Below are 14,277 nucleotides of genomic sequence, written 5' to 3'. Positions count from 1 at the left end.
TCACCAGAACTCTTTCCAGTAGAGCACCTTTGGGATGTAACAGAACGGGAGCTTCTAGTTATAAACGTGCAGGCAATCAAGCTCCACTAACTTTGATGTCAATATGCCAGTATGGACCAAAATCTCTGAAAAGTGTATATTTATAAGAAAATAGAAAAAAACTGAATATATCCCCTTTGATAGAAAAAAGAAAGCTTTGTACACCTGAATGACATGAACTGTAATAGTGTCAGTAGTAGTTTTCCTCCTGCAAAGCATCAATAGCATTACACAATGATGATTTGCAGGTGGAATTTCCCCATAGAAGTTGCCTTGAAAGCATTAAGGGAATACATACATAATAATGCATTTGATTCTTGAATATCTTGCATTTTGATACACAAGCTTAAGTGTAAGTGTGATTTCCAGACTGAGCTCACGTCACCATCCGCTGTGAATATTTAATTAGACCAATGTAAACTCCAAGCTGCATTGCGGCAACCGTTCGACAGTGGGGTTACCATTTGTTATAAAAACAAATATGATAGTTCCACTGGTCACGTTTGAACGCATAACTTACAGCCAGAAGGGACACGTTCACAGAGCCCGGAGGAGGAAGGAGTGTGTCATTTTTCCTCATGCAAAGGATTACAGAGTCAATGCATGACGGATTCTTAGGGGCAGCCTGTAATCTTGTCTGGATGGTATGTAGCATGTTGTGTTTTGTCTGAGAGCAGTGATGTCAGCAACAAAATAAAGTGGTCCCCAAACCCACTGCTATAGTGTTTCCTGTAACACTTTGATACAACTCATAGACAGGTGACTTCAGACTTGGCTGCCCACGCTGGCCCACTGAAGGTCACTGATGCTCACTGTTGAGTCTTATAAAAAAAAAAATCTCAGAAACTACTGTGGTTGGTTTCCCATTAAAGCTCAGCCTGACAATCAGCAAACGATCAAGTCATTTTAGTTTGTGAAGAAAAGTATTAATCCACCTTTAAAAAATACATATATCTTACGTTTTTATTTACAAATGCTGTAGGTCTGGTTAACTCACTTGAACACTTCTTTGTTGAAGTGACTATCCCAATGGGATGGGAGGAAGGAATCGGGAGAATCCCACTTTATAAAGCAAACCAGTAGGCTGTGATATTCCTCGTGAGGTTGTCGGGTGCTCGCTAGTGGCAGAGCACGCGCACTGCATTTCATTCGGAGTCCGCAGACTGAATGAAGAATCCGCAGCTTCGACACTGTCCTGTGAGAAAGTAGCGGTTCGTCTACGGGAATCGTCGTGGAATATTTAGTTCTGTTTTGATTCCTCAGGTTCAAAGGGTTAACATCGCGAGGGCTGGCGAAGTGTCGAACAAGTGACTATAAAGGACAACAATACACAACAAACCGCAGCCCTCCAGACTGAGTGGAGCCAGCAACTTGTGAGACGTTCCAGAGCCGCAGCACGACCACCGTAAGACGTCCAGCTTCAATCACTTAAACATCAAAAGCAGAAAAGAATAAATGGAAACGTTTCACTTTCATTTCTTATACGTTTTTAGCTGCCGGCGTATCATTTAACGTTATATTTTCGATATTCGGGTCGCAAATGTCAAGATGGAGAAAAGTTAGCTCACTTGGAACAATCTGACCTATACTCAAGAAAAGTGACCTGATTTTTTTTTTTTTTTTTTAGAAAAGTAAGCGATTGTGGGTCATGCTTAGTGGTACATTAAAAGCTGTTTAAAAGTAGTGTTAATGTTTAGTGTCTTCGCAGTAAGAAACTAAATCCTCACGGACATTAACGCCAAAGCGAGCACTAGTTTGTTGGGACAGCGGAGCGATATTTACTCCGCCTTCCCAGACTATTTCACTCCAGAATCTGGAGGACATGGCACGGAGAGACGGAACGAAGGGGCTCTGAAAACGAAAGAAATGTATACACAAGTTGGGATTACGGGCTAAATGTTTGCAAGAAAGATCACTGTCATGATTCGTACGCATTGTTGAAAGGTATGTGGTTATTTAACGGTTGAAATAAGAGAGTAGACTTGAACTCCAGGGAGCTACATCAGCAGGACACAGAGAGGCTCGGCGCTCCGTTCCCCTCGGAGAGCTTGGCTAACAGCTAACATAGCTTAGCTTCAGTTGTGAGAAGTTCAAAAAGTTTCTGGAATGGAGGAAGAGGAGGAAGGCTGAAGTAAACGTTGTCAAACTACTAAGAGGCTGAATACGATGACTCCCCAAGTTATACTTGATGATAAAACGATTATGGTAGACTCTTATGTAGATGGTTGTTATGAGGTGTTTAATTAAAAACTTCACGCTAAACAAGATGTGTTCTGTGAAAGCAAGCTAAGCTAGTTAGCAAAATCTCGATGCTACTTACATCAAGTTGCTACATACCAGAGTTAGCTAATGCCAGTGGGATATTATATTATATTGTGACCGTGTGTATTTTCGTGGAGCACTTGGAGCAGTACTAAAAGCTATTTTTATTGCTGTTTCTGGGGTCTGTGTATAATTAGATGCGTCTTTCTGAATGCCTTTTCTCTCTTTCTCTGGTTGGGGGGGGGGGGTACTGAATCGTCCTTCCATATTGTCTGTTCCGTGTTACTTCATGTTTGACAAGCGTTAAAGACGGATTACACGCTGTTAAACAAAGTAGTGTTGTCAGGTTTTCCAGTTTTTTGGAAGTTTTTTTTGTCTTTTTGTTTTGCTTGCTGTGTGCGTTTTATGTAGACATCTTTTAAACGGGATTAAAGGAATTTCTCAGGCGTGTAATCCAGAGCAGCCCAAACTGATGAATATCTATCAACGATTTGAGAAGCTTCTGGGGTGCACTTCCTATTATTAAAGTACATCTCATTGTTTCCCGCCATGCTTGGAGATGGTATTTTTTAAAATGTTGTATCCATGTACATATGTGTATATGCATTTTCTTAATGCATCTATGACCTATATATTTTCTGTGATTCATAAAGAGTTTTCCCTGGGTCATAGCGGGATTTTGACGATTTTACTACCCGTTTAAACACGACTGATCCACAAGTCTTAACCTTTGGTTGTTATATTAGGCTATTTTAAAAAAGGTATTTTATGCTTGGGGAAATGAAACTCGACTTGGGAACAACTAGTTAAGAAATCCCAGTGGTGTGGTGTTGTAGTGTTTTGTTTTGTGTTTTTGCCCTTTAATAGTTTTTATATATCTGGCAAGCAATCCCTGTCATACTAAATTGGTTCCACAAAGAGTAAACTCATGGTCATTTTTGTAAGAATGTAAGCCACCTTTACTGAGGGTTAACAAATAAGTACTTGTCAAAGTGCGATGTTGTAAAATACATAGCACCCTAACTGATAGTGGGTAGTATTTTTAGGGTGTTTAAAAAAAAGGGGGGGGGGGGGATCTTGGCGTAGATGTATTTGTTGCTATTCTTCTCACGCACGCACATGGAACTAGTTGTAATAAAAATGGAAACCGATGGTGTTGTTATTAACATGCCAGTACTGTAAACTACAGATAAATCTGTGATAGGCCAATATCAGCCCACTGATATCTGTCTGAATCTGGTTAAACATACTTTAGTCGAGACTGATTTGACACAGAGAATAAGCTATCGTCGTGAACTGTTTGTCTTTTGAAAAGCTCAGCTTTATCTGAAGGATTGGCATGAGAAATCTTATTTAATGTAGTCTTTGTAGCTACAGTGTGTTTATCCACAAGTTTGGATGTGTAAATTGATTACTTGTCTTTACCAACTGAACCATGAACTTGTGTGTCACTTGGAATCTGAAAAAGGCCTATCCACATGTAGGAAGAACTGCTTTAATGTGGCCTGGTGACTTCCAGAAAAGCTCCCAACATTTACATGTTGATATGGGTTTTTTTTCGGTGTGTGTGTGTCCTGCTTTAGGATGTTTCTCTCTGCTTTCATGTGTGTGGAGAACAATGAGTAATGGGAGTGAGTGCAGTGCTGTTGGACAGCTGTTAGCTGGAAGGGAGGGATTGGGCAGAGATGGGATGAGGGAGGAAGCAGCTCTTTGTGGTTACATCCTTTTTGACTAAGGCCAGTTTCACAGCCCAAACAGCTGCTGCTGCAGGCTGCATGTGTTGACCCTCTGTCTGCTCTGTCTGTATGAAGGGGATTGAAGTGTTATATGTCATAATTGCCCGAACTCCCCAACATCTCTAGAGCAGTCTGAGACAAAGGTATCTTGGTGCAGTGCATCAGTAGTGAGGGGTAATCAGCAACTCTTAGTTTTACTTTTTTTTTTTTTTTTTTTTCCTTTCCCAGTGCAAATACTGAAGAGAGAGGTCAGTATTTTGTCTCAACTGTCATGTTATTTATTTGAAAAGTAGTTCAAAAATTGGCTGAGACTTCACTAGGCAAAAAACAGATTTTCTTTTATTTATTTTTTTAAAGTAGATTCTCCACATGCTGCCTTAAGAGTTTTTCCCTTATGTGGCATAACTTGTACCAGTCAGTTCAGCAATCATTGTTAGTCCGACTGTAGCATCTATTCTGCTCTTTCCTCTGCCAGTGTGATCACAGCTGTGTGTCTGCCTCTAAGCATGAGTCCACCAAAAGCAGAATGTCCTGAAACTTGAAGAGGTGCCACTTTAAAAAGAGCTCATTAAATTTTGGTCCCGATCCAAACTGCTTTCCTTATTTTGTTTAAATGGGGAGTTGGCCTTGAGCACTCTGTAGCTGCCTTTCTGCAGAATTGCTTGTTGTGTGACAAATGATCATGTTAGATGCATTTTAGGCCATATGGCTGTTAAGTGTTTTCCATGTGCATGATTGATCTCGAGTTTGAGATGGAACGCGTTTCACATAACTGAGTCATCTAAGTAGTGATGGTGGCGTTTCTGTGGAAATGTGTCAGATCAAAAATAGCACAAAGGGTTTTCTTGAATTCCCAAACCCCCACCCCATGGATCGAGAATAGTGCTTCTCTAAGTGGGTTGCCATAAAGACTGTTTCATGTCATTAAACAAAAAACTGTAACAGTTGCTATAAAAATGTTTAGAAAGGCTTGCTTGTTCATCTAGATAACAGTAATTTCAAACTTTACATGTGTTCTTGTTCTTTCTCTGATCTTTTGTGTTTTGCAGAAGGCTGACAGAGGAAACCCTGACTGTGGGCGATTTGAATGAAGTTAGCCAAAAGAGCATTGGTAGTTCTCAAGAAATGAGCACTTCCTTATAAGACGTGTGTCAGACTTGCACCAGTGAGGCCTGCTGCAGTGTATCAGTTCAACATAAGTCCTGATTTGAGCTCCTACAGACTACACCCCCCCTCTCCATCAGTGGTAGTGACCCAACTCCGGACAGCTTGCTGGAGGGCCCTTCCTGAGCAGCAGCAGCTGCGTCCTGCTTGCTCACTCCTGGCCCTCCCCTGCTTCCTGTCCTTGGTCAGACAAGGCTAAAATCTCCTCTCCCCTCACCCCACCCCTCATCGGTGTTGGCTTTTCATACTTGCACACTTATATTACCCTCTCAAGCAACTTCTTTTGTTGATCACACGCTCACAGACTGTGTTGGGTTAATAACGTTCTTTGGAGATTACCTGCTGACTGATTTTTGGCCCCCTTGCATAGGCCCAGTGTCATCGCGAAGGAAAGTTCCTCTCTTTTACCTGCACTACAACTTGCAGAATGACTTCCATGTCTAGTTTGTTCTCCTTCACAAGTCCGACAGTCAGGCGCCTGCTCGGCTGGAAACAGGGAGACGAGGAAGAGAAATGGGCAGAAAAGGCAGTTGATGCACTTGTGAAAAAGTTGAAGAAGAAGAAGGGTGCCATGGAAGACCTGGAGAAAGCGCTGAGCTGCCCTGGACAGCCCAGCAAGTGTGTTACCATTCCAAGATCACTGGACGGCCGGCTGCAGGTTTCCCACAGGAAGGGTCTTCCTCATGTTATCTACTGCAGAGTGTGGCGCTGGCCGGATCTACAGTCCCACCATGAGCTCAAGCCTCTGGACATTTGCGAGTATCCGTTTGGCTCCAAACAGAAGGAGGTGTGCATAAACCCATATCACTACAAGAGAGTGGAGAGCCCTGGTATGTAATTTTTCTCACCTTAAACAGGTTCTGTTTAATCAACCTTAGCTTTTATATTTAAACAGACATGTAATGTTAATGGTTGTTGTATATACGATTAAACCTGTGTTCTGTGAGGCATAGTCATCACATAATTGGTTTATTTGCAGTGTTTCTAACATTTCTAGCCTATTGTTTCGTTTTGCTTTTTGCCTTTTAACTTTCAAATACAAGATGGATTAAAGCAATTTAGAACTGTGCACATCTCTCAGTAAACTGTAGAGCTGGTAAACAAATCTACAAAGGTCAGGAGGCTGTCATCACACAGGCCTTTTCTGCCCGCCCCCTCCATTTCACAGAAAATCAATATCACTAGCTCTGGGAGTCTTATTAGATTATATGCCTCAGGCATTCCAGATTGGGTGTGGCATCAGAAAGCAGTGTACTAAACGCATAAACCACTCAGACTAAACTCCCAGCACTTTCACATCACTTAACCCCCCCTTCCCCCTTTTCTCCCACACCCCATCATATACACTTACACACCCATGGATGACCCTAAAGATACAGGCTTTCTGATACTACACTGGTTCAGGATTGCAAGGTCTGTATTGACCGGTTCAAAGATGCAGATCACTTGTCGGTGAGAAGACTATATTTCAGCCTTGGAGCCTGGACTCTTAAAGTCAGAGTAATATCTTGCAAAGGGAAACCTTCAATCCTTTTTAAGGGTAAAATTAGATGTGAAGAACATCTTGTTCTTATGTATCAAGAGCTAAAAATAACATTTCAAGACTCACTGTTGTTGTTCAGTCATCTCTATTTCAACATACAGGTTGGAATTCCTTCAGTTATTTTTGATAGTAGCATTATTAAAATCATATTAAAATACTGTAATAACGATCTCAGCATATACAGTGTTCTACACATTAGGTATTTTCAGCCTCTACAAGATTAATCTATGCTGCTTTCTGGTTTTAATTATTTTCATGTAAATTTTAATTGTTTTGGGCTTGCCCTACTCCTTAAAAACTTAGTTTTCATGAATTGTGAATTTCACATGGTGATACATCATGTGTGCAGTTTCTCACTTGTTTAATTCATTTTTCTTCTTCCATCCAGTGCTTCCTCCTGTCCTGGTACCACGGCACAGCGAGTTCAACCCACAGCACAGCTTGCTGGTACAGTTCCGTAACCTCACCCACAACGAGCCACACATGCCCCTGAATGCCACCTATCCAGAGTCCTTCCAACAGCCGCACAATGGGGGTGGCAGCAGTGGAGGAGGTGGAGGTGGCGGCAGCTCTTTTTCCATTTCTCCCAACTCTCCATATCCTCCTTCTCCAGCCAGCTCTGGTACTTATCCAAACTCTCCTGCCAGTTCGGGGCCCTCAAGTCCATTCCAACTCCCAGGTACACCAAATACACTCCTCCACCTAACCCTGGGAAAGTTGCCAAACCATTGTTTTTTCTGAATTGTCACTGTCATGTAGCCAACAAATGTCTGACTTTTGATAAACACTGGTCTCTCAGGATTTCTGTTTTTCAAGTTGCATAATGCAAGGGGGGGGGGAGTCTGTTTACAGTTGTATGGTGAAAAAACAAATGATGTAGCCAGGCGAATCCAGTTCCATCCACCAGCACTGATGCTCTTAGTCTAGACCAGTGGTTCTTAACCTGGGTTCGATCGAACCCTAGGGGTTTGGTGAGTCGGTCTCAGGGGTTCAGCAGACCCTCCACCGTGACATGCACCGCTCATTTTGTGCACCAATAAAAAACATATCTATGTCTTGAATTTGAAAAAAATCATATTTTATTTTTCACTAAAGAGGGGTTCAGTGAATGCGCATATGAAACTGGTGGGGTTCGGTACCTCCAACAAGGTTAAGAACCACTGGTCTAGACTCTGCTTCACTCCAGATCTGCTGACACATCCAGTGATTTAAGGCAGTCTGGCAAAAAGGGGTGGTTTTTGTTTTGTTTTTAAATTGTTTGTTTTTTGTTTTTAACAGCAATTTAGGATTTAAGTTATTTATCCTGCAAAGCTTTGGTTGGCTTTTTGAATGCTGACAAGCATCATGATCCACTGAAATGTCCTTGTTGCAGTTTTAAGTAGATGTTTTGTTTCCTGTATGCTTCACTAAGGGCTTGAAAAGCTCATGTTGCATCTGTTGGGAATGGGTTAGCATGTGGCTTAGCAAATGAGGGATGTGTGTAATCTGACACCATTTCCGGGGTACAGATCTTGTCATGATTGTTCTAAGGAGTGTCTAAGGGGATTTTGTGTGCGTAAGAGAGAGAGAGTACATTTGTCAGCAGCAGCAACTGGTCCCACTAATGTCTCTCTTAATGTCTCAGCTGACACCCCACCACCAGCCTACATGCCCCCTGATGAGCCGATCGGCCAGGAGCCCCAGTCCATGGAAACGAACAGCAGCCTGGTACCGCAGAGCATTGCCAGAGGTGGTGAGATGTGCTCACAGTTATACTGACAGTAGCAAAAATATACCAAACCTGTTGGTATATCTCAGCTTCATGTATAAGTTTCCTTTCCTCTTTAACTAGCTGTTAAATTATGAACAGAGTTTAATTTACAAAGGTCTTGTTTCTTCCTCATTTTTTTTTCTCTTCAAATCCAAGTAGTGCTGTCTCCGTTTTAGTTTATGGGACACTTTTTACACAATCTTCCATTAAACCTGGTTTATATCTTTCAGTTGTAGTGGTTAAGTTAACCCATTTGTCAAATGTGTGAAAGTTCTCGTGTTTGAGACCCAGATAAGTCTCTAGGAGGGTTATGTGAGGTTGGGCAGCTGCGGTACGACTCTACTAAATCAAACGTTTTGTCCAATGTGCTGTCATGACCCCCTATTTATAAGCTATTATGCTTAAACCTAAACATAACAGTTTCAAGTCCTTTGACTCATTTAACAGAACACTCTTATTGGATAAGTGCGAAGCAGCTCTCTGTTACATTCATGGTTATATTTAGGAAAAGATGTTTTAATATCACTTGGACTATTGACTCTGTCAGTGTTTTGCTGTGCCCACATTTAAAAGGTGTTTTGACAACCTTTTTAAGCTGATATGCAGGGCTTTGACATTTTTCAGGCCCTTGCCAAAAACAGTTCACACATTACTGAGATTTACCTGGTGCTTGTAAATCTCTGTATAACAACATTTTACTGAAGCACAAGTATCGCTACACTTCATGTCTACCAGCAGTATTTGGTTTATGAGAGCTGAAGTCGGGAGTGAGTCTATGTAGGTTGACTAAATTAGAGCCTCTATGGAGCATCACATCATTGTACTACAGAAATAAGAAAGATGTGACAGCTTTGGATTTATTTAAACTTGCATGATCTCTGACCAGACTGTTGGTGTAGACCATATGTTAGGACTGGTCTTTTAGAGCTAGTTGAGGTAACCTCATTGAATGTAGTTTTACATGAGTTGGGTTAACAGAGCTTTGCTCCTGGTTACTTTTCCTCTTTAACCGTAATAATTAATAAATCTTGTAGTTTATTTAACCACGCAGTCGTGTACTGTCTGGATTGTCTGAATTCATTTCAAATCCATGTTCAACATCTGTTGATCTTACCTATTGTTTGCAGATGTGCAGCCAGTGGAGTATGAGGAGCCCAGTCACTGGTGCTCTATTGTCTACTATGAACTTAACAATCGTGTCGGAGAGGCTTACCACGCTTCATCCACCAGTGTGCTCGTGGATGGCTTCACTGACCCCTCAAACAACAAAAACCGCTTCTGCCTCGGACTGCTGTCCAACGTCAACCGCAACTCCACAATCGAGAACACCCGCAGACACATTGGCAAAGGTATGACTAATAACCCCAGTAAGAGTAGGAAATAAGGAAATGATGGTGATTAAATGTTCTTACACTTTTGTTTGTTGTCCAGGAGTGCACCTGTACTATGTGGGAGGGGAGGTGTATGCAGAGTGCCTCAGCGACACCAGCATTTTTGTTCAGAGTCGTAACTGTAATTACCACCACGGCTTCCACCCTACCACTGTGTGCAAGATCCCCAGTGGATGTAGCCTGAAGATTTTCAACAACCAAGAGTTTGCTCAACTTCTGGCTCAGTCGGTTAACCATGGCTTTGAGGCCGTCTATGAGCTTACCAAGATGTGTACAATTAGGATGAGCTTTGTCAAGGTAAGGGTTTCATGCTGTACACAAGTCGAATGAAGACGTTCTCGGTAATTTCTTGATTCCTCACTAATTGTGAGTCAGACCACAAGCACTTCAAAACCTGACTTTCTTTTTGCTATAAGAAAGTCAGAAAAACAGCCTACCAAAGTACTCCAAGAAGTACACCTATTTGGTAGTTTCTGTTACAGTAGATTTCTCTAGTCATGATGAGACACACACACACACACGGTGAAAACAATACCAGCCACACTTTTGCTTGATTTAATAAGTGCAAACATCATCAGTCACTGTCATTGTGTAATATGGTGTACCTTTAGTTTTTTTTTTTGTGTTTTCCCTCCACAGGGCTGGGGAGCAGAGTATCATCGACAGGATGTCACCAGCACCCCCTGCTGGATCGAAGTGCACCTGCACGGGCCGCTTCAGTGGCTAGACAAAGTGCTAACACAAATGGGTTCTCCTCTCAACCCAATCTCTTCTGTGTCCTAATACTGGACTTGTGAGAGCCTGGGAGACCCGTTATGAAAATCACCCCCCTCGCCCCCAAAACCCCTCAATGATTTCTAATTTAAAACAGTCTTAATGGCTGAACTGTTTACACTTACTTTGGGAAGGGATTGGCTAATAATTCAACAGCACCTGCAGCCAGCATCCAGTTGTTGAAATGGCATCAATGTTGCAAGAAAATACCTGGAGAAAGATGAGAATATGCCCAAGTAGCAGTGACGACATGGACACACTACTGCTTGACAATGCTACAATACCTACAAGAACTGAGGGCTCCATTGTCAAGCTTGAATCTGTCAAATGTTAATTTTTTTTTGCATCAAGTTTTATTGTTTGACGAATAACTTTTTGTTTCTCCATATGTGTAGTTTTTAATGAAGCGGAACTGTTTCACTACTCTGCCTTGTGTCTTGACAATTTGAAATTTTACAAAACACTTTTCTTACATTGTTGTCTCAATGTCAAATATTTACAATAAAGATATAGACATGACTATGTTTACCATTAGACTCAGATATAACATGCTTTCTTTTTATAGTCTCTACTGCTAGAATTGAACACTGAGCTACTGCCTTTTAAGAAAGTTATGTATGCCAACCTGATAGTTTTTGATATGGGAGATCAATCACTGAACAAGTTTAACATGCCATAAGCTAACAACATTGTGAATGTTACATCTATCGTAATAGAAGTAGTCATATATGATATAATCAGAAAGTGGACGCCATCATTATTGATTCTTGTTTGTACTCTCGTGTTCAAGTAAGAGTGGCTGTATTTTCCATACTCACTGTATTAACAATATTGTGCACTCATGAATTTTATGGAGGCATGTTGGATGGGTTTGGCGTGGGTACCAAGGCATTATGTTGATAAATAATTTGACCTCCTTTGCTCAATGAAATAAAGGGGTTGTCTGGTAACGGAATAATTTTAGTTTTGTACTTTTAAGTGTTTTTGTTTTTAAATTTTTGACTTTTGGCTCAGTCGCATAGAGACGATAACCTCAGTGTGCAACAATCTCCTGCTTGTGTTGGACAAAGGCATTTCCTGTGAATTTTTATTTTATTTTCCTCTTGTTTTTCTTTTTGTTTTAAGTAAAAATACTGTTTCTATTTCTTTCTTTTTTTCTAAAGTCAAGTTTTTATTTTTACTTCAGGTAACAAAAATGTCTTTAAGTTACCAGTTGATAACAGCGATAGCTTATTGTTCTGTGCTTACGTCTGGTCTTGGCAAATTGGCGACAATCAGTCAAAACATACGTGAGCAGATGGATTCACCGTACACAGTGGTTTGTTCTGATAATGAAAACTGATGACACAGCATCCAGCTTTCTCTATGGAATCATTCTATCTATGGCTGATTGCTTTGAATAGCCTTTATTAGATGTAAAGGGTTGTGAAAATACACTGTCACCGTGGTAAACTCATAAAGGACAGTGAATTGTAATGACTGAAAGATTAAGTACACAAAGTCCACAGCTTATTTCTGTTTACAGTACGGCTTAGTGTCAATAAATCTGTTATACAAGAATAGCATTCTTTTTGCTTTCCATGAGGTTAGACCCTTAGACCCCCGGAGAGCAGTCATTTTGGTTTTCTACCTTAGACCCCCGCGGAGTCATCATTTTGCGTTTCTACCTTTAAAAGCCGGAGAGCAGTCAGTCAAATGCTGGAGTCATTCATATGTATATTAGGTCGTTACCTAGGAATTCTGGAGGGAGGGGAGTGGGGGTGAGTGATTGAGGGGGCGGGGGAGTGGAGTGTTTCAGTTTGCCATCTTGGGGAGAAATCAACACATGTCCTTTGTATGTCCTTTGTTGCTGACATTTATTGATGAAAACAGTACAAAAAACCAACCATTTGTACACATATTTACAAATAATGATAAAAAGTGAGTGAGTACATTTCAACATTTTCAGCAATCACTCACAATCCTAATGGCATTTATTGCAATTGTGATCTTGCGGGGGGTTTGCAGGCTTCCATCTGTAAATGACTGCTGGTCAGCAAACCTGGGAAACCCACAGATAATTGGAATTATGGCACGAAACCGCTTCCAAAACATCATGCAACACCTACGCTTTGATGACAAGTCCACCCGCTGTGATCGAGCAAAGACTGACAAGTTTGCTGCAATTTCCAGTGTGTGGGGATCATTTGTCACCAACTGCATCACGTGCTACAACCCTGGTCTACATATCACCATTGATAAACAGCTTTTCCCATCAAAGACTCGGTGCTGTTTCCTGCAGTATATTGCAAGTAAACCTGACAAGTTTGGGATCAAGTTTTGGGTGGCTTGCGACCTAAAATCCAAGTACATTTGCAATGTCTTCCCATATCTTGGCAAGGACCCCAGTCGTCCCACTGGGGAGAGACTTTCTGAAAATGTAGTAATGAGGCTGATGGAACCATTCCTAGACAAGGGCAGAAATGTTACCACGGACAATTTTTTCACATCGCTTTCACTGGCACAAAAACTTCTTAGACGGAAAACCACCATCCTCGGCACAGTCAACAAGATTCGCAGGGAAATTCCTCAATCCACTAGACAGACAGATCGCAATGTATTCACCACTCAGGTATGTTGCAGGTCTTTTGTGGTTCTATGTTTATGTGTTTCATTGTGTGTAAAAGGGCTATGAAAATAACAATTTATCTTATTTCTTAGGTGTTTTCAACCTCTGCTGCCACGCTGACGGCGTATGCGGCCAAACGGAAGAAGACAGTCTATATTCTTAGCAGCATGCACAGCGTGGTTCAGACTGATAACACCACCAAAAGGAAGCCAAACACTGTCACCCTTTACAACAAAACAAAGTGTGGCGTGGATGTGATGGACCAGATGGTTCGGGAGTACACTGTCCGCAAAGGAACACGGCGCTGGCCAGTCGCCGTGTCTTATAACATGATTGACATGGCAGCACTGAATGCACATGTGCTGTATCAAGCATGCACCGGGACGAAGGAAAGACGGGTGGACTTCCTGGTGGCGCTTGCAACAGAGTTGGCTCACTCTCATGTAGCTGCGAAGAAGGCAAGAAAAGATCAGTTGCTTCGGGCAGAACCCTCCACACCTAGCCCTGGAAAAAGAGCCACGTGTCAGGTCAAACACAAATGCAAGAAAAATCAGGCCACTGTGCGATGTGTTCACTGCAAAAGATACACATGTGGTAAATGCAGACTACAGGTACCATGGCAGTGCCAGGATTGTGAGTGATTGCTGACAATGTTGAATTATTTGTAAATATGTGTACAAATGGTTGGTTTTTTGTACTGTTTTTAATCAATAAATGTCAGCAACAAAGGACATACACCCATGTGTGTTGATTTCTCCCCAAGATGGCAAACTGAAACACTCCACTCCCCCACCCTCCAGAATTCCTACTTAACAGCCTAATATACATATGAATGACTAGCCAATTTAGCTTCCACTTCCACCATTTGACTGCTCTCCGGGTTTTATAGGTAGAAAGGTAGAAGCCTGGGGATGCTAGTGTTTTAGAGCACTTGTTGGCTGAAATGGAGAACTTAAAAAATGTTGAAATGTTTGTTGATATTTCTGTATTTCATGCAGCATGTCTCAATA

General features: G+C 41.5%; 1 protein-coding gene across 3 annotated transcripts; it reads left to right on the top strand.

Annotated features, from left to right (window-relative positions):
* The first annotated feature begins 1,134 nt into the window (after positions 1-1,134).
* smad5 (SMAD family member 5) lies at positions 1,135-11,614 on the top strand. 3 transcript variants are annotated; one of them, XM_026186794.2, is made up of 7 exons: positions 1,135-1,444; positions 5,087-6,031; positions 7,133-7,423; positions 8,369-8,476; positions 9,622-9,843; positions 9,926-10,182; positions 10,525-11,614. In XM_026186794.2, exons 2-7 carry the CDS (start codon positions 5,629-5,631, stop codon positions 10,666-10,668), a joined length of 1,425 nt encoding a protein of 474 aa, XP_026042579.1. In that variant the 5' UTR covers positions 1,135-1,444; positions 5,087-5,628; the 3' UTR covers positions 10,669-11,614. The 3 variants fall into 3 exon arrangements, with proteins under 3 accessions (XP_026042579.1, XP_026042588.1, XP_026042570.1); XM_026186803.2 differs by lacking the exon at positions 1,135-1,444 and adding an exon at positions 1,833-1,983 and having other exon boundaries at positions 8,369-8,473; XM_026186785.2 differs by lacking the exon at positions 1,135-1,444 and adding an exon at positions 1,833-1,983.
* The last annotated feature ends 2,663 nt before the right edge of the window (positions 11,615-14,277 follow it).

This window comes from Astatotilapia calliptera, chromosome 2 (genome assembly GCF_964374335.1).
Source record: "Astatotilapia calliptera chromosome 2, fAstCal68.1, whole genome shotgun sequence".
NCBI lineage: Eukaryota > Metazoa > Chordata > Actinopteri > Cichliformes > Cichlidae > Astatotilapia > Astatotilapia calliptera.
Note: the sequence above shows the minus strand (reverse complement) of the source record. Positions and strands in the feature narration are given on the sequence as shown.